General features: G+C 41.0%; 1 protein-coding gene across 1 annotated transcript in view; it reads right to left on the reverse strand.

Annotated features, from left to right (window-relative positions):
• Window positions 1–3224: 3224 nt before the first annotated feature.
• The window catches only part of ADAMTS12 (ADAM metallopeptidase with thrombospondin type 1 motif 12), a 392328-nt gene continuing 370296 nt past the window's right edge, over window positions 3225–25256 (reverse strand). The window contains 2 exon segments of the mRNA XM_081230390.1: window positions 3225–6865; window positions 6868–6974. Of these exon segments, the coding sequence (XP_081086516.1) occupies window positions 6749–6865; window positions 6868–6974 (224 nt within the window). The 3' untranslated portion in view covers window positions 3225–6748.

Below are 25256 nucleotides of genomic sequence, written 5' to 3' on the forward strand. Positions count from 1 at the left end.
TTTTGTATCCATTCAGGGAGCCTGTGTCTTTTGGTTGGATCATTTAATCCATTCACCTTTAAGGTAATTATCGATATGTATGTTCCTATTCCCATTTTCTTAATTGTTTTGGGTTTGTTTTTGTCGATCCTTTTCTTCTTTGTGTTTCCCACTTAGAGAAGTTCCTTTAGCATTTGTTGTAGAGCTGGTTTGGTGGTGCTGAATTCTCTTTGCTTTTGTTTTTCTGTAAAGCTTTTGATTCCTCCATTGAATCTGAATGAGATCCTTGCTGGATAGAGTAATCTTGGTTGTAGGTTCTTCTCTTTCATCACTTTAAGTATATCATGCCACTCCCTTCTGGCTTGTAAAGTTTCTGCTGAGAAATCAGCTGTTAACCTTATGGGCGTTCCCTTGTATGTTATTTTTCATTTTTCCCTTGCTGCTTTCAATAATTTTTCTTTGTCTTTAAATTTTGTCAGTTTGATTACTATGTGTCTTGGCATGTTTCTCCTTGGGTTTATCCTGTATGGGACTCGTGGCACTTCCTGGACTTGGGTGGCTATTTCCTTTCCCAAGGTAGGGAATTTTTTGACTATAATGTCTTCAAATATTTTCTCTGGTCCTTTCTCTCTCTCTTCTCCATCTGGGATCCCTATAATGTGAACGTTGTTGCATTTAATGCTGTCCCAGAGGTCTCTTAGGCTGTCTTCATTCCTTTTCATTATTTTTTCTTTATTCTCTTCCACAGCAATGAATTCCACCGTTCTGTCTTCCAGGTCACTTATCCATTCTTGTGCCTCAGTTATTCTGCTACTGATTCCTTCTAGTGTAGTTTTCATTTCAGTTATTGTATTGTTCATCTCTGTTTGTTTGTTCTTTAATTCTTCTAGGTCTCTGATCAACATTTGTTGCATCTTCTCGATCTTTGCCTCCATTGTTTTTCTGAGGTCCTGGATCATCTTCACTATTATTATTCTGAATTCTTTTTCTGGAAGGTTGCCTATCTCCACTTCATTTGGTTGTTTTTCTGGGGTTTTATCTTGTTCCTTCATCTGGTACATAGCCCTCTGCCTTTTCATCTTGTGTATCTTTCTGTGAATGTGGTTGTTGTTCCACAGGCTGCAGGATTATAGTTCTTCTTGCTTCTCTTTTCTGCCTTCTTGTGGATGAGGCTATCTAAGAGGCTTGATGGGAGGGGACTGATGGTGGGTAGAGCTCTCTGGTGGGTGGAGCTCAGTAAAACTTTAATCCACTTGACTGTTGATTGTTGAGGCTGTGTTCCCTCCCTGTTGGTTGTTTGACCTGAGGCAACCCAACACTAGAACCTACCTGGGCTCTTTGGTGGGGCTAATGACAGACTCTGGGAGGGCTCATGCCAAGGAGTACTTCCCAGAACTTCTTCTGCTAGTGTCCTCGTCCCCATGGTGAGCCACAGCCACCCCCCACCTCTATGGGAGACACTATAACACTAGCAGGTAGGTTTGGTTCAGTCTCTCCTGGGGTCACTGCTCCTTCCTCTGGGTCCTGATGTGCACACTATTTTGTGTGTGCCCTTCCAGAGTGGAGTCTCTCTTTCCCCCAGTCCTGTCGAAGTCCTGCAATCAATTCCCACTAGGCTTCAAAGTCTGATTCTCTAGGAATTCCTCCTCCTGTTGCCAGACCCCCATGTTGGGAAGCCTGACTTGGGGCTCAGAACCTTCACTCCAGTGGGTGGACTTCTGTGGTATAAGTGTTCTCCAGTCTGTGAGTCACCCACCCAGCAGTTATGGGATTTGATTTTACTGTGATTGCACCCTTCCTAGCGTCTCATTGTGGCTTCTCCTTTGTCTTTGGATGTGGCGTAACTTTCTTGGTAAGTTCCAGTGTCTTCCTGTTGATGATTGTCCAGCATCTAGTTGATTCTTGTGTTCTTACAAGAGGGAGTGAGAGCACATCCTTCTACTCTGCCATCTTGGTTTCTGTACCCTACTTCTTTTCTATTTAGAGAATAACTTCCATTATTTCTTTTAGGATAGGTTTAATATCGCTGTGTTCTTTTAGTTTTTGCTTGTCTGAGAAATTCTTTATCTCTCTTTCTATTCTAAATGATAATTTTTCTGTGTAGAGTATCCTAGGTTGCAGATTTTTCCCTTTCAGGACTTGGAATATGTCTTGCCACTCCCTTCTGGCCTGCAATATTTCTGTAGAGAAATCAGCTGATAGCCTTATGGGGGATAGCCTTGTAATTAATTCTTTGTTTTTATCTTGCTGCCTTTAGAATCCTTTCTTTATCTTTAACTTTTGCCATTTTTATCATAATATGTCTTGGTGTAGATCTGTTTGGGTTTATCTTGTTTGGGACCCTCTGTGCTTCCCGTATCTGGATATCTGTTTCTTTCTTTAGGTTTGGGAAGTTTTCAGCCATAATTTCTTCAAATACATTTTCAATATCCTTTCTCTTTCTTCTCCTTCTGGGATTCCTATTATGTGTAGATTGGCATGCTTTATATTATCCCACAGCTCTCTTATACTACTTTCATTTTTTTAAATTTGGGTTTCTGTCTGCTAATTGGGTGATTTCCATTATTCTATCTTCTAGATCACTTATTTGTTCTTCTGCATTATTCATTCTGATATTCATACCGTTTAGTTCAACTTATATCTCTTCAAATGAATTCTCTAATTTTTCTTGGCTCCTCCTTATGCTTTCTAGTTCCTTTGTACAGTCATCTACATTTCTGTTGATAGCCTTTCTTAATTCATTCAGTATTTTCAGTATCTCTTTTTTGAATTTTGTGTCTGTTAGACTGAAGAGGTGTGTTTCATTGTTCTTTCAGGGGAATTCTCTCCATCTTTTAATTGGGAGTGGTTCCTCTGCTTCTTCATTTTACTTATGTTTGTCTTGCTCTATAAGTTTAGGAGAAACAATTATCTCCTGTGGTCTTGGAGGGTTATTTTTATGTGGGAATGTTCCTCTGTAACCTGTGTGGGTTTAATATTTTTTCAGTGTGAGGGCTGTTTTTAGTATGGATGCCTGTCACCTCTTTCCTCAGTGTATGCTGGCCGTTATCCCCTTGATAGGAGGTGTCACTTGGACACCTCCTATGTGGAGGTGTGGAGTAGGAAGGAATCTGCAGGGAGTGGGGGAGGAAGGATTGATAGCATCCTTCTCCAGGTTGCTGAATTCCAGTGTTGCTCTGGTGGGTGGTGGGAGTCTCGCAGTAGGGGTAAATGAATCACATGGGAACACCAGTGAGTTTGGCCATTTATTGATGCCACACAATGGCAGGCTATGGTTACAGTCTGGTTTTAAATACTGAGGTACCCACCAAGATACCCCTTAAGGAGGCTGGGCCTGGCAAAGCAGCAGAGATGCAGAGAGGACAATGGATGAGGCCGTGTACCACATACAACCACTTTGGAGGACAGTGATAGGTAGAATTGTGCTTCCCCCAACCAGGTTTTTTTTTTAATGACATAACTTAAAAATAATACTACTAATAATATTTGAACTAGCAATACAACAGAAAAAGAGTAGCATCAAATATGTTTGCTAAGTTTTAGCACCAGACAGTTCATGTCATGTGGTCTCTCTCGAAAGTGAATCACTATGCACAGATTCATTGTCCCAGGGCTTGATCCTATAGTCAGAAGGGAGAAGAGCTAAGACCTGTAATCTCGGGGGTAGCAATGTGTAGCTTTCAGAGTTTGGAGGATTTTAGCCAACTGATTGGGAAATTATGATCTGAAACAATATAAATCCCTCAACTTGTGTTCCAGAAATGTGATAAAAGTTATCAAAAACATTCACTAAATATCTGAAAGCATCACACTGGGATGACTCCACCAAGTAGAGATGGTTCAGGAGATTGGATGGAGGTGCATTCTTGATTAAGAAAACCAAATATTAAAACAAGTCATTCCTACAAAGGGGCCATTGCTTGTATCACAAAATGATTTCCTGTTTTACAAAAATATTCACTATTTAGTCTCTTAAAATATTGTTTTCTTGTCGTGTGTTGAATTATGTTTCGATGTTTAAGAATTAAACTAACCCACACCTTTTCAGAGAAGAGCTAACTCTACCACTGGGAAAGGCAATGTAAACCAAATTGGGTTTGAGAACCTTCATGTATTTAAGCACCAGGCCTTGTGGCGGCTTCTCTGATTCATGGTAGATGTGTATCCAGTGTCTCTTGCTACACATCTCAGTTGCTTGTTCAAGGTGGGAAGAAAGGAGGCCATGGAAGAAATAAACCAACAACGCTACTTCATGTTGGCCCCCATGAGCACCAAAAGGATGGTCAGACTCCATTCAGGTTCTTGCCTTCAGTCTCCCTGTTAATCTGAGGTCCCTCTCTTATTGCAAGCATGGGGACCTGTCAAAACCCTGATGACCCAAAGCTGAGTGACTAAGGCAACAACCATGTTAAATGACTCTAGTAGCAAGTGCTGTCTTACAACACAGCCCCACACAGGAAGTGAATGTCCATGATGCAGGGTTAGGGGCCAATATTCTGCCTTTGAGAAACTAGAGAAAGGCCTAGAATGGAGCACCTGGACAGACCCTTCCTACATTTCTACCATCTTTGCCACATGGGTCATAAATAACATTTTGCATATTGGGAAATCTGGCTTAGTTTAGTTTGCTGAGGTCAGTAGGAATCAGAGTTTGTTCCTGAGTTTTCTAAGACTGGTCATATCCAGGTCTCTGAAGACATGCATGATCCTACGGTAGCAGAGTACCAGGTTAAGTTAAATCCATCCAACTTACTAAATTAATCTCCCTGAAAGCCTACACTATACTTCAGGGACAGTTTTTGAGAACTGCCTCATTAGAAAAAATCAGGTTCTTTTCTACTCACATCACTGACAATGTAAGCATCTTCTTGCTAAAACTTATTTCACCAGAGACTGTCACTGGCCAGCAATGTTTAGATTTAAAGACAGAATACAAGAACATAATTATATAGAAATAAGTTCCCTGGTTTTGGTAAACATTTCTACTCACCTCCTGTTTCTGCTCTATCTCAAATTTCATCCCAACCTCAGTGTTTTATTTCCCACAGGCATTTATCAGAATAATACACAGTAATGGCTTGAAAAAATGCATAATATAAAAAATTTAAGCTTCTGGTATCCAAGCAATAGAACTGGCGTTGGCCAGCAACACCATTACAAATTTAACAGAAGATGAATGTGGACTTGCCCATTTGTACATCTATCTATATGTTTATATTTGTTCTGCCACCAACTAGATATTAGCACCATTTTTCAATAGCACCATTATGCTGAATGGATAGATAATTCAAGGGAGAGATGGGATACTGTGCTCCATGGTGAATGTTAACAGTACCTGTGCGTGAGACTGAAGACACGCTGCCCACTACATGAAGCCCACTCTCCTGCCTTCCCCTCTGTCAAGAGCTGATTCTGAGGGCTTCTTCTCCTGGGGGCTCCACACGCCCCCCCATTTTCCACGTTCAGTTCATATAAATACCTCCACTTACAAACCAGGAAATTCACCTTGAATCTGAGACCACAGCCTACTTTGTCCTGATGGGTGATGGGGACATCCAGAAGAAGCATTCTAGCTTTCATTTCACTTTTTTGGACTACCTGACTTACCTGTTCCAGCCCCCCCTCCCCAGACAACAGATCCTCAAAAGTAACTATTGGGTGCGCTAGAGAATAGATCAGATTTACCTCACTTTTGAAAAGACTTTTTTCTCGAGACTAGAAGTTTATACTAAGCTTTTCTATACTTAATACAATTTACCTGGTTCTCGGAAATATTTTAATCTAGAGCCCCATTTTCCAACCTGAGGGTAGGTGGGGGCAGGTTGCAGCTGTGGACCTGGCCGTAGCAGTTGTGGTGTGTAAACCCCTAGTGGTGAAAAGATGTTCACCCTGAACAGAAGACTCAGGCAGGGAATATGCTAGAGAAGGGAAAGCCACACAGGAAGACTCATTTGCTTTTCTGCAAAGGAATGGGTATTTGCTAGGGAAGTGGGAAGAACAAAAAGCCCATGTTCTTCCCTTCCTTATACTAGCAAGACATTGATTTGTTAATTTGCTTTTTAACAGTTTTCATAGAAATTATCCTTAAGTCAGAAATGTCTTCTGTATAACTAACCTAAATCCCTTAGGTTTACAAAGCCTACAGTTCCTGCCCATGTCCTCTTCTTCTAGTGTCTCCAGGAAGGAATGGGAGTCCCAACAGCCCAGATGAAGAGTCCATAGGGATTAGGGACAGACTGAGGGTGAAGCCAGCACTTTCTCTTCCTGCCCCAGTTGAACACAGGGTGAAGAAAGCAGTCCCCTGCCTGGATGAATTACAATAATGTTCCTGAAAGCTCTCCCATGACATTTTAAGCAGCAGCTGCCCCAAGTAGGGAGACAAAAAAAGGGTGATTTCACCAAGGTAAGTTAATAAGATTATTTGTTCCCTGGATAAGTGTGGCTCTGTTTCCTGATAACTCTTGAGGTAGTCTGGGAAAAAATCTGGTCTCTCTGTTTTTATCTTTAAGGGAGGAACAAAAGACATCATTTCACAGACTTGCCCACCTTGGTACCTTTCCCACGAGCTGATCTCATGAAAGGCCCGATTCTCCTGGATACCTCACCTGCCTATCAGGGAGAGGTGAGTATTACAGTCCCATGTCTCCTATGAGGGACGTTTTGTGGCTAAAGAACAGTGGGCTTTGTTTAGTTATGAGCCAAAGTTGAACCTGAAATACACAGACTAAAAGCACAATGAAGTGGTCCCTGGGCCTAGAACATGTCACGGTCAGCAGGCTGCTGCAGTCTGTGGTGGAGGGTGGCTTTCTTCTGGACTTAGGGTGCTCTGGGGTTTTTGAGTGGCTGTCGCTTTCTTGGCCTTTGGGTGTGGGCGATGTGTGTCTGGGAACATGAGAGGCAGCACTGAGCCCTCACCGTGGGCACAGAACATTTCTTCATAGTTTTTAGTGTCTGGCAGAAACTGGCTGATAAGTTGTCCTTGGTGCAAAGTAAATCTGTGGGAGGAGAAAAAAAATAGGAAAAAACCAAAGATTATCCTTTTGTAAGTGAATAAGTGTGACTTGTATTAATGGAAGACTTTATGTGTCTACTGAGAAAGGCTCCATAACAATTCATAATGGTTGGCATCCACTGACATTCACTCCTGTGTAGCAATGTTATACATTCCCACCCTTGCCATGGCCACCTGGTGGTGAATACTTCCCCACTCCTGGACTTTGGGTTCAGCCCTCTGACTTGCTTTGGACAATGGGATGTTAGTGGACATGATCCCTGCAGGGCCTTAGAATGTGAGGGAGGATGAGGCTGCCCTGATGAGCTTCTGCCATCACCGTTAGAAGACTCTGGCCCATGCAGCCACTGGACCAAGGAGGATGAGACATATGGAGCAGACCTACACCCAACCTATAGCTTGCAGCCAAGGCCAAGCACAGTCAAACTAGATCAGCTGAACTTGAGCTGAGCACAAAATTCATGCTTGTAGTTTTAAAGCACTGAGTTTAGAGGTGCCTTGCTATGCAGGATTGGTATGCAATAGTTGAACGCAATATTTTACTTGCATCACTTCATTGAATCTTCACAGCAGTAACTATCAGGTAAATACAACTGTTCTTTCCATTTTACAAAAGGAGACGTAAAGCCTACAGAAGTTAAGAACTTGCACAATGTTATCCAGCTGATAAGTGGCACAGTCAGATCTGAACATGGGCAGTTTTGACTCTAGCTCATGCTTTTATCAATCATATCATATCATACAGAGCACCAAGCAGTCACCCCGTCAGCCAACTAACCAACGCTTCCTGAGCAAAGGATATAGATATATAAAATGTGGTCACTGCCCTCCAGAAATGTACCATGTAAATGAAGGCATAGACATGCACAAATAATTCCCAGGGTAAGGATACAATTAGTTACTTGGGTACTAATCCTTGTTCTACCCTAACTCTGGGCAAGTAAGTTCCTGAATTATTTTGGCCCTCCTTTCCTCATATATGAAACAGAGAATTGGACTAGATTTCTCAGGGACCACCCTTGCATATTCTATGGGTGGTACTCAGACTGCACTGGCCCATGTACTCCTGGTCTGGAAAGAATTCAGTAAGGCCCCAATAACACATTTTTCTTTTATAAAGTGAAATTGTTTCAAACTTTGCTTCAGTGCCCCTCAGAGCTCTGGTTGATCTTTCTCCATTACAGAAAAGATTTGAACAGTCCTAAAGAAAAGCTTTTCCCTGAACAGGCTGCTGTCCTTTGTAAATAGAACTGTCAGTAAAAGTAGAAATTGAGGTAGTATTCTCTTTACCCAAATCTGTGACAGTATTTTTGCCTCTCTATGCATTTTTCACCTTCAGGTCATGAAGGCAGAAAAATGCTTTTTATCTTCTCAGAACTCATCATTTCCTTGACTGTGCCTTGTTTTTTCATGAAGAAATGTCTTCTGTTAGCTGTCAGAATTCCATTTGGTTTGCAAGTGTTAAGTGCGCTTGGGAGTAGGTAACATATAATGCTTCTAGAGCCCAAAACCTCTTCATTGCTGATTATTTTCTTCTTCAGGCCTCTTCCTAAACATTTCATAAAAATCAGTGCCCTCTAATGCCCCAGTAAACTTCTGTACATGATGTGGCATTTCAGAAGGAGTACATATTTCTGCCAAGTGTTCCTACTGTGGAATAGAAATCTGAGCTCTTCATCTCCCACGTGCCCACCAGAGCAGCAGGTGTTCTCCATGGGGCTTGGATTGTGCATCGTGTAGGCTGCTGTTCAGAACAAGGCAGGGCTTCCTCCCTAGGCTTCTGGCATTGGGGCAGGGCCCAGAATGGAAGCCTAGGCATCACAGGGCTGCTCTGATTTCTTAGCCAGCCTCTCCTAAATTCCTTATGGATGGTGGACGGAGAAGGTGCATCTGGGGTAGCTCTTTGCCCCACATTCTCCCTGCCATGAGTATGTGAGTGCTCTGGGGCTACTACAAGAAAAGAAGACAGAGGAAATATGAAAGCTTAGCTTCCATTCCTTCTCTCCACAAAGCTTTTGGCCACGTTGGACCACAAGGATCCCTTCTGTTCCAATCTCCAAACTTGTATTATTATTGTTAACATTTGCTCAAACATGGCACTATGTTCTATCTTGAACTGTTCTGTAAATGGTGTTGAGCCTTTTCTGCTAAAGGCTGAAGTGTGACCTCTCTCTAGGGTGTCTACTGTTCTAAAAAGGCCCCTTAGAGGACCCCAAAGTCTTTAACTTTGTTCTGGGTTGAATTGGATCCTCCAAAGTTTAAGTGTTCCCCCAAAGTTGAAGTCCTAACCATTGGTACCTGTGAATGTGATGTTATTTGGAAATATTTCCTTGCAGATGTAAGTATGATGTAAATTAAGATGACTTAATCAACATGACTGTGTCCTTATAGAGAAAAGACAGACACATGCAGTAAAGAGAAAGCCATGTGATGACACAGACACACAGAGGAAGATGGCCATGTGATGATGGAGGCAGAGATTGGAGTTATGCAGCTACAAGCCAAGGAAAGCCAGTGACTACCAGAAGCTAAGAGACAGAGAGCATGGCCCTACCAAGAACTGTGGTTTTTGGACTTCTTGCCTCCAGAACTGTGAGACTAAATTTCTGTTGTTTTAACAACACAGATAACAATTTCTTAAGCACTTACCACACACTAGGCAATGTTCTGGGCATATTACTATCTCATTTGATCTTCATATAAATTTACTTACACCTGTTGTTCTCCCTTTAAAACTGAAGTTCCACAGAGGCTTAATAACTGGCCCAGTGTCTCACAGCTAGAACAGAGATGGTGGTATTGGAATCTGAATGCTGCCTCGGTGCCTCTAAAGCACTGCCACCAAGAAAATGAATCTCTTGTGCTGGTTATGGGGAAGGAGGGGCCCACATGGACAGGTCTTCCCTGACCAGAGCAGCTTCATTTGTTCAACCAAGGGCCCCCACTTGTCAGGTCAACATCTACATGACTGAAAGAGGCTCAACCAAGCCTGGTGTCCTTGCCTGATCTTGGGAACCACTGGATCATGAGCCCAGCTTTTCAATGGTCCTCAGAGCCCTGGGAACATGTGGGTCCTAGAATCCTCCTGTTTAAAAGTGGGAAACTGGAAGAAAGAGTGGAGGATACCGGTGACCTACATTGGGAGCCGGTGTTCCAGACCTATGTTTAGCAGCTCATTTAGACAATGACTGGGAGCCCAACATCATGGCAAGGCTTAATTGCACCAGTTCTCATTATTATTGTGAAACAATGAAGGCTGCTGTGTTCATCAGCCAACTGGTTCCCAGCTGAAGCACACAATGCTTATAATTGGGGGCAACTTAGAGAGGACATCCCAATTTGCCTATGCCTGTTTAATAGAAATCATACTTGGAAATGTAAAGGGACAGTTATAAGCTTCTTCCCCTGCTGTCGGTTATGTCTAGGTTGAAGGGATAATATTTTGCCCACAAAAGTTGGAAAATTATTTCAATGTTGTTGGCAAATACAGTGTCTGTAAGACTTTGGGTTTTGTGAGGCCAGGGAATGTGTCAGACTTGTTTCTGTGTCCTCAGTTTTTAGTACTTGCCTGAGACATATCTTGTGATCAGTAATATTTGCTGAATAAATGAAAGTTCTGTTCATCTGGAAGAATATCTTTCAGTAGGAAGACGCTAAGCTCACCTCTGCCCACAGGCACACCAAAATGACAACTATTTACAGAGCAACTATTGATGTGAAAGATTGGAAGGCTGGCAGAAAAGCTCTTCTACGACTAAACGTATAAAGAAGGAACCACAACGAGACAGGTAGGAAGGATGGAGATGTGGTATAGTCAGGAGCCCTGGGTGGGTGAACCACAAATGAGAGAATAATTACAATTACAGAGGTTCTCCACGAGCGAGGGGCTTGAGCCCCACATCCGACTCCCAAGCCCAGTGGTCCTGCATTGAGAAGATGAGCCCCCAGAACATTTAGCATAAAGGTCAGTAGGGCTTAATCAGGAGATCCAGGGGCTATGGGGAATAGAGGCTCCACTCCTATAGGGCACACACAAAATCTCACAGGACCTAGCAAAGAAGCAGTAATTTGAAAGGAGCCTGAGTCAGACCCACCTGCTGATCTTGGAGGGTCTCCTTCAGAGACAAGAGGCAACTAGAGCTCACCCTCGGGACACAGACACTGGTGACAGCCATTTCGGGAAGCTCGTTTTACCACGAGGACACTGGTGCTGGCAAGCACCATTTTGGAATCCTCCCTCCAACACTAGGACCAGGCTCCAACCACCAGTCTGTCAGCACCAGTACTGGGATGCCTCAGGCCGAGCAACTAGCTGGGTGGAGACACAGGCTCACTCACCAGCAGCCCTGCTGCCTTAAAACCCCCTGAGCTGCTTTGGGACCTGGCCCTGTCCATCAGAGGGCCTAGGGCCCAGCCCTGTGTGTGCTGAGACTAGCCTCAGGGCTCCTGGGTCCTGGAGCCAACCCTGGCTCCACCCACCAGTGGGCAGACACCAGCTCCAGGACCCTCAGGGCCCTGCAGCCAGAAGTCTGAAGACCAAGTTTCACCCACCAGTGGGTAGACACAAGCCCCAGGACTACTGCAGCTTGCCATGTCAGTACCCCCTGGGCCTGACCATCAGCAGGCTGACATCTGCTCTGAGACACCTTAAGTCCCTCAGCCAGCAGTCCCAGGATCTGGCCCCACCTACCAGTGGGGTGACACCAGCTCCAAGACACCTTGTATCTCTCACCAGCAGGCCAGCACCAGCTTTGGAACACCCTGGAACTCACAGCCAGCCATGTCAGGAACCGGCTCTGCAGTCACCCACTCCAGAACCCAGCTCTGCCTACAAGCCCACCAGGATTACCCAGGGGAATCCTGGGACTCTGCAGCCAGCTATCTCATGCCCTACCCTGCCCCACCAACTAGTAGTCTCCACACAAGGCAGAGCCTCACACCAACCTAATAAGAAGCCAGCCACACCTACCAGACCACCCACAGTAGTCACCTCATCACAAAAAGAAGGACCCATGCAGCCCATGTAGGGGGCACCCCTATAGCATATAGCTCTGGTGACCAGAGGGGAGTATGCTGCTGGGACACACAGGATGTCTCCTACAAAAGGCCACTTCTCCAGGGTGAGAAAATACAATCAACCTACCACATACATTGAAATAAAAACAGCAAATTAGGGGAAATGAGGCAACAGAGGAATATATCCCAAATGAAGGAATAAGATAAAACACCAGAAGAACTAACTGAACTGAAGATAGGCAACCTATCCAATAAAGAGTTCAAGGTAATGATTGTAAAGATACTCAAATAACCTGGGAGAAAATTGGGTGAATACAGTATGAAGATTAACAAAGAGAAAGAAACAGAGCTGAAGAATAGAAAAACTGAAATTAAAAATACACTAAAAGGATTAAATAGAGGAATGGATCAGTGAACTGGAAAGCAGAGCAGTGGAAATAACTGAAGTTGAACAGAAAAAAAAAACAATTTAAAAAATGAGGACAATTCAGAAACCTCTGTGATATAACATCAAGTGTACTGACATTCACATTATATGGCTCCCAGATGGAGAACAGAGAGAGAAATGGGAAGAGGACATATTTAATGATATAATAGCTAAAAATTGCCCTAACCTGCAATAGGAAATAGACAAGCAGGACCAGGAAGCACAGAACCCAAAACAGGAACCCAAAGATAATCATACCAAGACACAATGTAATTAAAATGGCAAAAATTAAAGATAAAGGGAGAAAATTAAAATCAGCAAGGGATGCCGGAGAGGGTGTGGAGAAAAAAGGGAACCCTCCTATATTGTTGGTGGGAATGTAAACTGGTACAGCCACTATGGAGAACAGTACGGAGGTTCCTTAAAAAATTAAATATAGAACTACCATATGATCCAGCAATCCCACTCCTGGGCATCTATTTGGAGAAAAGATACATGCACCACAATGTTCACTGCAGCACTATTTACAATAACCAGGAAATGGAAGCAACCTAAATGTCCATCAACAGACAAATGGATAAAGAAGATGTGGTACGTATATACAGTGGAATATTACTCAGCCATAAAAAAGAAAAAATAATGCCATTTGCAGCAACATGAATGGACCCAGAGATTGTCATACTGAGTGAAGAAAGTCAGACAAAGACAAATATCACATGATATCACTCATATGTGGAATCTAAAAAAGGCTACAAATGAACTTATCTACAAAACAGAAATAGAGTTTGGGACTTACCTGGTGGTCCAGTGGTAAAGAATACACTTTACAATGCAGGGCACATGGGTTTCATCCCTGGTCAGGGAACTAAGATCCCACATGCCATGAGGCAACTAAGCCCATGTGCCACAAATACTGAGCTTGCTTGCCTCAATTAGAGAGCCTGTGTGCCACAAACTATAGAGCCCATGTGCCCTGGAGCCTGTGTGCCACAACTAGAGAGAGAAAACCTGGACACCACAACTAGAGAGAAGCCTGTGCACCACAACAAAAATCCCACATGGCTCAATGAAGATCCCACATGCTGCAACTAAGATCTGATGCAGCCAAAAATAAAATAAAATAAAGAATAAAGAAATCTTAAAAAAAACAAAACAAAACAGAAATAGAGTTACAGATGTAGAAAATAAACTTATGGTTACTGGGGGGTTTGTTGGGGGGAGGGATAAATAGGAAGATTGGGATTGACACATACACACTACTACATATAAAATAGATAACTAATAAGGACCTACTGTATAGCATAGGGAACTCTACTCAATACTCTGTAATGGCCTATATGGGAAAAGAATCTAAGAAAGAGTGGATATATGTATATGTATAACAGATTCAGTTTGCTGTACACCTGAAACTAATACAACACTGTAAGTCAACTATACCCTAATAAAAATAAAAATAAAAAAATCAGCAAGGGAAAAGCAACGAGTAGAAAAGAACTCCCATATGGCTATCAGTTGACTCTTCAGCAGAAACTCTGCAGGCCAGAAGGGCACGATATATTTCAAGTGATGAAAGGGGAAAGAATACTCTACCTGGCAAAGCTTTCATTTAGATTTGATAGAGAGATCAAAAGTTTCACAGACAAGCAAAAGCTAAAAAAATTCAGCACCACCAAACCAGCTTTACAAGAAATGCTAAAAGGAACTTCTCTAAGTGAAAAAGAAAATGCCACAGTTAGAAACATGAAAATTACAAAAGGAAAATTTAAGTGGTAAAGACAAATATGCAATAAAGGTAATAAATCAACCATGTATAAAGCTAGTAGAAAGATTAAAAGGCAAAAGTAGCAAAATCATCTATACCCACAATAAGTAGTTAAGGGATATACAAAACAAAAACATAAAATATGTCAAAAACAGTAAACATGGAAGAGGGGAGTAAAAATGCAGGGTTGTTAAAATGCATTTGAACTTAGAGATCAGCAACTTAAAATAATTATATATATATATATGGCTATATATAAACCTCATGGTGGACTTCCAGGGAAGATGGCGGAACAGTAAGACACGGAGATCACCTTCCTCCCCATAGATACACCAGAAATACAGCTACACGTGGAACAACTTCTACAGAACACCTACTGAACGCTGGCAGAAGACCTCAGACCTCCCAAAAGTCAAGAAACTCCACATATACCTGGGTAGGGCAAAAAAAAAAAAAAAACAAGAAAAAACAGAGACAAAAGAATAGGGATGGGACCAGCACCAGTGGGAGGGAGCCGTGAAGGAAGAAAGGTTTCCACACACTAGGAGCCTCTTTGTGGGCGGAGACTGTGGGTGGTGGAGGGGGGAAGCTTCGGAGTAGCAGAGGAGAGTGCAACCAGAGGGGTGCGGAGGGCAAAGCGGAGAGATTCCCGCACAGAGGATCGGCGCTGACCGGCACTCACCAGCCCAAGAGGCTTGTCTGGTCGGCCACTGGGGAAGGCGGGGCTGGGAGCTGAGGCTCGTACTTTGGTTGCAGCGCAGGGAGAGGACTGGGGTTGGCGGCATGAACACAGCCTGCAGGGGGCTAGTGCGCCATGGCTAGCTGGGAAGGAGTCCGGGCAAAGTCTGGAGCTGCCAAAGAGGCAAGAGAATTTTTATTCCCTCTTTGTTTCCTGGTGCGCGAGGAGAGAGGATTAAGAGCGCTGCTTAAAGGAGCTCCAGAGACGGGCGCGAGCTGAGGCTAACAGCGCGGACCACAGAGATGGGCATGAGACGCTAAGGCTGCTGTTGCCACCACGAAGAAGCCTGTGTATGAGCACAGGTCACTATCCACACCCCCCTTCAGGGGAGCCTGTACAGCCCACCACTGCCAGGGTCCCGGGAATCAGGGGCAACTGCCCCAGGAGAACGCACGGCGCAACTCAGGCTAGTGAAACGTCCCACTGGCCTCTGCCACTGCAGGCTTGTCCCGCACTCTGTACCCCTCCCTCCTCCCAGCCTGAGTGAGCCAGAGTCCCAGAATCAGTGGCTCCTTTAACCCCATCCTGTCTAAGCGAAGAACAGACACCCTCCAGTGACCTACACGCAGAGGCAGGGCCAAATTCAAAGCTGAGCCCCGGGAGCAGTGAGAACAAAGAAGAGAAAGGGAAATCTCTCCCAGCAGCCTCAGAAGCAGCGGATTAAAGCTCCACAATCAACTTGATGTACCCCGCATCTGTGGAATACATGAATAGAAAATGAATCATCCCAAATTGAGGAGGTGGACTTGGAGAGCAAGATGTATGATTTTTTGCCCTTTTCCTTTTTTTTTCTGAGCCGTGTGGATGAAAGGCTCTTGGTGCTGCAGCCAGCAGTCAGTGCTGTGCCTCTGACGTGGGAGAGCCAACTTCAGGACACTGGTCCACAAGAGACCTCCTAGCTCCACATAATAACAAATGGCGAAAATCTTCCAGACATCTCCATCTCAACACCAGCACCCAGCTTCACTCAACGACCAGCAAGCTACAGTGCTGGACACCCTATGCCAAACAACTAGCAAGACAGGAAGACAACCCCATCCATTAGCAGAGAGGCTGCCTAAAATCATAATAAGTCCACAGACACCCCAAAACACACCACCAGATGTGGACCTGCCCACCAGAAAGACAAGATCCAGCCTCATCCACCAGAACACAGGCACTAGTCCCCTCCACCAGGAAGCCTACACAACCCACTGAATCAACCTTAGCCACTGGGGACAGACACCAAAAATAACGGGAACTACGAACCTGCATCCTGCAAAAAGGAGACCCCAAACACAGTAAGATAATCAAAATTAGAAGACAGAAAAACACACAGCAGATGAAGGAGCAAGATAAAAACCCACCAGACCTAACAAATGAAGAGGAAATAGGAAGTGTACCTGAAAAAGAATTCAGAATAATGATAGTAAAGATGATCCAAAATCTTGGAAATAGAATAGACAAAATGCAAGAAACATTTAACAAGGACCTAGAAGAACTAAAGATGAAACAAGCAATGATGAACAACAAAATAAATGAAATTAAATATACTCTAGATGCGATCAATAACAAAATAACAGAGGCAGAAGAACGGATAAGTGACACGGATGACAAAATAGTGGAAATAACTACTGCAGAGCAGAATAAAGAAAAAACAATGAAATGAACTGAGGACAGTCACAGAGACCTCTGGGACAACATTAAATGCACCAACATTCGAATTATAGGGGTTCCAGAAGAAGAAGAGAAAAAGAAAGGGACTGAGAAAATATTTGAAGAGATTAAGTTGAAAACTTCCCTAATATGGGAAAGGAAATTGTTAATCAAGTCCAGGAAGCACAGAGAGTCCATACAGGATAAATCCAAGGAGAAATACACCAAGACACATATTAATGAAACTGTCAAAAATTAAATACAAAGAAAACATATTAAAAGCAGCAAGGGAATAACAACAAATAACACACAAGGGTATCCCCATAAGGTTAAAAGCTGATCTTTCCACAGAAATTCTGCAAGCCAGAAGGGACTGGCAGGATATATATAAAGAGATGAAGGACAAAAACCTGCAACCAAGATTACTCTACCCAGCAAGGATCTCATTCAGATTTGATGAAGAAATTAAAAACTTTACAGACAAGCAAAAGCTGAGAGAGTTCGGCACCACCAAACAAGCTTTACAACAAATGCTAAAGGAACTTCTCTAGGCAAGAAACACAAGAGAAGGAAAAGAACTACAATAACAAACCCAAAACAATTAAAAAAGTGGGAATAGGAACATATATATCAATAATTACCTTAAAAGTAAATAGACTAAATGCTCCCACCAAAAGACACAGATTGGCTGAATGGATACAAAAAAACAAGACCTATATATATGCTGTCTACAAGAGACCCACTTCAGACCTAGAGACACATACAGACTTAAAGTAAGGGGATGGAAAAAGATATTCCATGCAAATAGAAACCAAAAGAAAGCTGGAGTAGCAATTCTCATATCATACAAAATAGACCTTAAAATAAAGACTATTAGAAGAGACAAAGAAGGACACTACATAATGATGAAGGAATCAATCCAAGAAGAAGATATAACAATTGTAAATATTTATGCACCCAACATAGGAGCACTTCAATACATAAGGCAAATACTAACAGCAATAAAAAGGGGCAATCGACAGTAACACATTCATAGTAGGGGACTATAACACCCCACTTCCACCAATGGACAGATCATCCAAAATGAAAATAAATAAGGAAATGCAAGCTTTAAATGATACATTAAGCAAGATGGACTTAATTGATATTTATAGGACACTCCATCCAAAAACAACAGAATACACATTTTTCTCAAGTGCTCATGGAACATTCTCCAGGATAGATCATATCTTGGGTCACAAATCAAGCCTTGGTAAATTTAAGAAAATTGAAATTGTATCAAGTATCTTTTCCGACCACAATGCTATGAGACTAGATATTAATTACAGGAAAAAATCTGTAAAAAATACAAGCACATGGAGACTAAACAATACACTACTTAATAACGAAGTGATCACTGAAGAAATCAAAGAGGAAATTAAAAAGTACCTAGAAACAAATGACAATGGAGACACGACAACCCAAAACCTATGGATGAAGCAAAAGCAGTTCTAAGATGGAAGTTTATAGCAATACAATCCTACCTTAAGAAACAGGAAACATCTCGAATAAACAACCTAACCTTGCACCTAAATCAATTAGAGAAAGAAGAACAAAAATTCCCCAAAGTAAGCAGAAGGAAAGCAATCATAAAGATTAGATCAGAAATAAATGAAAAAAATGAAGGAAACGCTAGCAAAGATCAATAAAACTAAAAGCTGGTTCTTTTAGAAGACAAGCAAAATTGATAAACCATTAGCCTGACTTATCAAGAAAAAAGGGAGAAGAGTCAAATCAATAGAATTAGAAATGCAAAAGGAGAGGTAACAACTGACACTGCAGAAATACACAAGATCATGAGAGATTACTACAAGCAACTCTATGCCAGTAAAATGGACAACCTGGGAGAAGTGGACAAATTCTTAGAAATGCACAACCGGCCAAGACTGAATCAGGAAGAATTAGAAAATATGAACAGACCAATCACAAGCACTGAAATTGAAACTGTGAGTAAAAATCTTCCATCAAACAAAAGCCCAGGACCAGATGGTTTCACTGGCAAATTCTATCAAACATTTAGAGAAGAGTTAACACCTATCCTTCTCAAACTCTTCCAAAATATAACAGAGGGAGGAACACTCCCAAACACATACTACGAGGCCACTATCACCTTGATACCAAAACCAGACAAGGATGTCACCAAGAAAGAAAACTACAGGACAATATCACTGATGAACATAGATGCAAGTATCCTCAACAAAATACTAGCAAACAGAATCCAACAACACATTAAAGGGATCATACACCAGGACAAAGTGGGGTATATTCCAGGAATGCAAGGATTCTTCAATATATGCAAATCAATCAACGTGATACACCATATTAAAAAATTGAAGGAGAAACACCATATCATCATCACAATAGATGCAAAGAAATCTTTTGACAAAAGTCAATACCCATTTACGATAAAAACCGTGCAGAAAGTAGGCATAGAGGGAACTTTCAGAAAGTAGGCATAGAGGGAACTTTCCTCAACATAATAAAGGCCATATATGACAAAACCACAGCCAACATTGTCCTCAATGGTGAAAAAGTGAAAGCTTTTTCCACTAAGATCAGGAACAAGACAAGGTTGCCCACTCTCACCACTCTTATTCAACATAGTTTTGGAAGTTTTAGTTACAGCATTCAGAGAAGAAAAGGAAATAAAAGGAATCCAAATTGGAAAAGAAAAAGTAAAACTGTCACTGTTTGCAGATGACATGATACTATACATAGAGAATCCTAAAGATGCTACTAGAAAACTACTAGAACTAATCAATTAATTTGGTAAAGTAGCAGGATACAAAATTAATGCACAGAAATCTCTGGCATTCCTGTACACTAATGATGAAAAATCTGAAAGTGAAATCAAGAAAACACTCCCATTTACCATTGCAACAACAAAAAAAATAAAATGCGTAGGAATAAACTTACCTAAGGAGACAAAAGACCTGTATGCAGAAAATTATAAGACACTGATGAAAGAAATTAAAGATGATACAAATAGATGGAGAGATATACCATGTTCTTGGATTGGAAAAACCAACATTGTGAAAATGACTCTACTACGCAAAGTAATCTAGAGATTCAATGTAATCCCTATCAAACTACCACTGGCATTTTTCACAGAACTAGAACAAAAAATTTCACAATTTGTATGGAAACACAAAAGACCCCGAATAGCCAAAGCAATCTTGAGAGAGAAAAATGGAGCTGGAGGAATCAGGCTCCCTGACTTCAGACTATACTACAAAGCTACAGTACAATATGGTACTGGCACAAAAATAGAAATATAGATCAATGGAACAGGATAGAAAGCCCAGAGATAAACCCATGAACGTATGGTCACCTTATGTTTGATAAAGGAGGCAGAAATGTACAGTGGAGAAATGTACAGCCTGTTTAATAAGTGGTGCTGGCAAAACTCGACAGGTACATGTAAAAGTATGAGATTAGATCACTCTCTAACACCATACACAAAAATAAGCTCAAAATGGATCACAGACCTAAATTTAAGGTGAGACACTATCAAATTCTTAGAGGAAAATACAGGCAGAACACTCTATGACATAAATCACAGCAAGATCCTTTTTGACCCACCTACTAGAGAAATGGAAATAAAAACAAAAATAAGCAAATGGGACCTAATGAAACTTCAAAGCTTCTGCACAGCAAAGGAAACCATAAACAAGACCAAATGACAAGCCTAAGAATGGTTGAAAATATTTTCAAATGAAGCAACTGTCAAAGGATTATGCTCCAAAATTTACAAGCAGCTCATGCAGCTTAACAACAAAAAAACAAACAACCCAATCCAAAAATGGGCAGAAGACCTAAATAGACATTTCTCCAAAGAAGATATACAGACTGCCAACAAGCACATTAAAGAATGCTCAAAGTCATTAATCATTAGAGAAATGGAAATCAAAACTACAATGAAATATTATCTCACACCAGTCAGCATGGCCATCATCAAAAAAATCTAGAAACAATAAATCCTGGAGAGGGTGGGAAGAAAAGGGAACACTCTGGCCCTGCTGGTGGGAATGTGAATATGTACAACCACTATGGAGAACAGTATGGAGGTTCCTTAAAATACTACAAATAGAACTACCATATGACCCAGCAATCCCACTCCTGGCATGTACCCTGAGAAAACCATTATTCAAAAAGTGTCATGTAAAAAAATGTTCATTGCAGCTCCATTTACAATAGCCCAGAGATGGAAACAACCTAAGTGTCCATCATCAGATGAACAGATAAAGAAGATGTGGCACATATATACAATGGAATATTACTCAGCCAGAAAAAGAAATGAAATTGAGCTATTTTTAATGAGGTGGATATATCTAGAGTCTGTCATACAGAGTGAAGTCAGTCAGAAAGAAAAATACAAATACCGTATGCTAACACATATATATGGAATTTAAGGGAAAAAATGTCTTGAAGAACCTAGGGGTAAGAGAGGAATAAAGACACAAACCTACTCGAGAATGGACTTGAGGATATGGGGAGGGGGAAGGGTAAGCGGTGACAAAGCGAGAGTGAGTCATGGACATATATACACTAACAAACTTAAGGTAGATAGCTAGTGTGAAGCAGCCGCATGGCACAGGGAGATCAGCTCGGTGCTTTGTGACCGCCTGGAGGGGTGGAATAGCGAGGGTGGGAGGGAGGGAGATGCAAGAAGGAAGAGTTATGGGAACATATGTATATGTATAACTGATTCACTTTGTTATAAAGCACAAACTAACCCACCATTGTAACGCAATTGTACTCCAGTAAAGAACTAAAAATATAAAAATCAAAAAAATCAATAAAATAAACCTCATGGTAACCACAAACCAAAAGTCTATCATAGATACACAAAAAAGAGAAAGGAATCCAAATATAACACTAAAGATGGTCAACAAATCACAAAAGAAGTGAAGAAATGAACAAAAAAGAACTATAAAAACAATTAACAAGGTGGCAATAAGTACATAACTATCAATAATTATGTTAAATATAAATGAATTAAATTATCCAATTAAAAGACATAGAGTGGCTGAAGGGATACAAATACAAAACCTGTATGCCTATAAGAGACTCACTTCAGATCTAAAGACAGACTGAAAGTGAGGGGATGGAAAGAGGTATTTCATGAAAATAGAAGTGAAAAGAAAGCCATGGTAGCAATAAAGGTATCAGACAAAATAGATCTTAAAACAAAGATTGTAACAAGAGACAAAGAACATTATACAATGATCAAGAAATCAATCCAAAATGAAGATATAACAAAGGTAAATACATATTCACCCAACATAGGGAGCACCTAAATACATAAAGCAAATATTAACAGACATAAAGGGAGAAATTGACAGTAACTCAATAATAGTAGGGGAATTTCACACCATGCATATATCAGAGGGCAGATCATCCAGAAAGAAAATCAATAAGGAAACACTGGCCTTAAAGGTACATAAACAATCTCCCAGAGGAAGCTGATGCTACTGGTTCAAGGACCACATTAACACAGATTGGAACAGGGTCCAAGGACAAGATGGTGGAGTAGAAGAACCTGAGCTCACCTACTCTTAAGAAAACACCAAAATCACTACTAACTGTGAACCATCAACAAAAAAGACTGAAACCTATGAAAAAAAGATATTCTACTTCCTAAACAAAGAAGAAGCCACCCACAATGAGTTGGTAGAAGGGGTGCATCTGTGATACAATCAAATCTCAAACCTGCTGAGTGGGTGACTCACAAATTGGAAAATAATTATATCACAGAGGTTCTCCCATAGGAGTCATAGCGTTCTGAGCCCCATGTCAGGCTTCCCAGTTTAGGGGTTTGTAATTGGGAGGAGGAGCCCCAGGGAATTTGGCTTTGAAGCCCAGTGGGACTTGATCACAGGAACTTCACAGGACTGGGGGAAACAAACTCCACTCTTGGATGGTGTGCACAGAGTCTCGTGTGCACCAGGACCCAGGGGAAAAATAAGTGACTTCATAGCCACTTGGGCCAGACCTACCTGCTGGGCTTGGAAGATCTCCTGGAGAGGTGGGGTGTGCATGTGGCTGTGGCTCACTGTGGGGACAAGGACACTGCTGCCGAAGGTACTGGAGACTACTCATTGGTGTGAGTTGTCCTGTAGGTCCCCATTTTGATGCCAAGACCTGTCCCTACCCATTTAGAGAAGAGTTGACACCTGTCATTCTAAAATTATTTTTAAAAATTTTAGAGGAAGGAACACTCCCAAACTCACTCTATGAGGTCACCATCACCCTAATACCAAAACCAGACAGATACCACAAAAAAAAACGAAAGAAAGAAAATTACAGGCCAATACCACCAATAAACAAAGATGCAAAAATCCTCAACAAAATACTAGCAAACTGAATCCAACAATATATTAAAAGGATCATACACCATGATCAAGAGGGATTTATCCCATGGATGCAAGGATTTTTCAATATGCACAAATCAATCAGTGTGATACACCACGTTAACAAAGTGAACAATAAAAACCATATATTTATCTCAATAGATGCAGAAAAAGCTTTTGGCAAAATTCAACACCCATTTATGATTAAAAAAACTCTCTGGAAAGTGGGCATAGAGGGAACATACCTAAAATAATAAAGGCCATATATGACAAACCCACAGCTAACAACATATTCAATGGTGAAAAACTTAAACATTTCCTCTAAGATCAGGAACAAGACAAGGATGTCCACTCTCACCACTTTTATTCAACATGGTTTTGGAAGTCCTAGCCACGTCAATCAGAGAAGAAAAATAAATAAAAGGAATTCAAATTTGCAAAGAAGAAGTAAAACTGTCACTACCTGCAGATGACATAATACTATACATAGAAAATACTAAAGATGCTACCAGAACACTACTAGAGCTCATCAATGAATTCAGTAAAGTTGCAGGATACAAAATTAATACACAGAAATCTGTTGCATTTATATACACAAAGAAAGAAAGATCAGAAAGAGAAATTAAGGAAACAATCTCATTTACTATTGTATAAAAAAGAATAAAATACCTAGGAATAAACCTACCTAAGGAGGCAAAAGACCTGTACTCTGTAAACTGTAAGATATTTATGAAAAAAATCAAAGATGACATAAGCAGATAGAAAAATACCATGTTCTTGGATTGAAGAATCAATATTGTCAAAATGAGTATACCACCCAAGGTAATCTACAGATTTAATGCAATCCATATCAAATGACCAATGGCAGTTTTTGCAGATCTAGAACAAAAAACTTAAAATTTGTATGGAAACACAAAAGACCCCAAATAGGCAAAGCAATCTTGAGAAAGAAAAACAGAGCAGGAGGATCCAGGCCCCCTGACCTCAGGCTCTACTATAAAGCTACAGTAATCAAAACAGTATGGTACTGGCAAAAAGACAAAAATATAGATCAATGGAACAGGATATACAGCCCAGAAATAAACTCACACACCTACAGTCAATTTATCTATAACAAAGGAGGCAAGAATATACAGTGGAGACAAGACTGTATCTTCAGTAAATGGTGCTGAGAAAACTGGACAGCTACATGTAAAAGAATGAAGTTAGAGAATGTACTAAAACCATACACAAAAATATACACAAAATGGATTTAAGGCCAGATACTATAAAACTCTTAGAGGAAAACACAGGCAGAACACTCTTTGACATAAATTGCAGCAATATCCTTTTGGATTCACCCCCTAGAGTAAGAAAAATAAAAACAAAAATAAACAAATGGGACCTAATTAAACTTAAAAGCTTTTGCACCACCAAGAAAACTATAAACAAAAATACAACTCACAGAATGGGAAAAAATACTTGGAAATGAAGCAATCGACAAAGGATTAATCTCCAAAATATACAAACAGCTCATGCAGCCCAATATAAAAAAAACAAAAAAAATAAAAAAATGGGCAGAACTAAATAGACATTTCTCCAAAGAAGACATGCAAGTGGCCAGAAAACACATGAAAAGATGTTCAGCATCACTACTTACTAGAGAAATTCAAATCAAAACTATAATGAGGTATCACCTCACACCAGTCAGAATGGCCATTGTCAGAAAGTCTACAAACAGTAAATGCTGGAGAGGGTGTGGAACAAAGGGAACCCCCTTACACTGTTGGTGGGAATGTAAATTGGTGCAGCCACTATGGAGAACAGTAGGGAGGTTCCTTAAAAACTAAAGATAGAGCTACCATATGATCCTGCAATCCCACTCCTCAGCATATATCTGGAGAAAACCATACTCCAAAAAGATACAGCCACCCCAATATTCATTGCAGTACTATTTACCATAGCCAAGACATGGAAGCAACCTAAATGTCCATCAACAGATGAATGGATAAAGAAGATGTGGTATATATGTATAATGGAATATTACTCAGCCATAAAAAGAATGAAATAATGCCATTTGCAGCAACATGGATGGACATAGAGATTATCATACTAAGTACAGTAAGTCAGACAAAGACAAATATCATGACATCACTTGTATGTGGAATAAAAAAACATATAAATGAACTTATTTACAAAACAGAAACAGACTCACAGAGTTAGAAAACAAACGTATGGTTACCAAAGGCAAAAGGTGGGGGAAAGGGATAAATTAGGAAGTTGGGATTAACATGTAGACACTACTATAAATAAAA

The sequence above is a fragment of the Mesoplodon bidens genome (assembly GCF_964165515.1).
Source record: "Mesoplodon bidens genome assembly, chromosome: 4".
NCBI lineage: Eukaryota > Metazoa > Chordata > Mammalia > Artiodactyla > Ziphiidae > Mesoplodon > Mesoplodon bidens.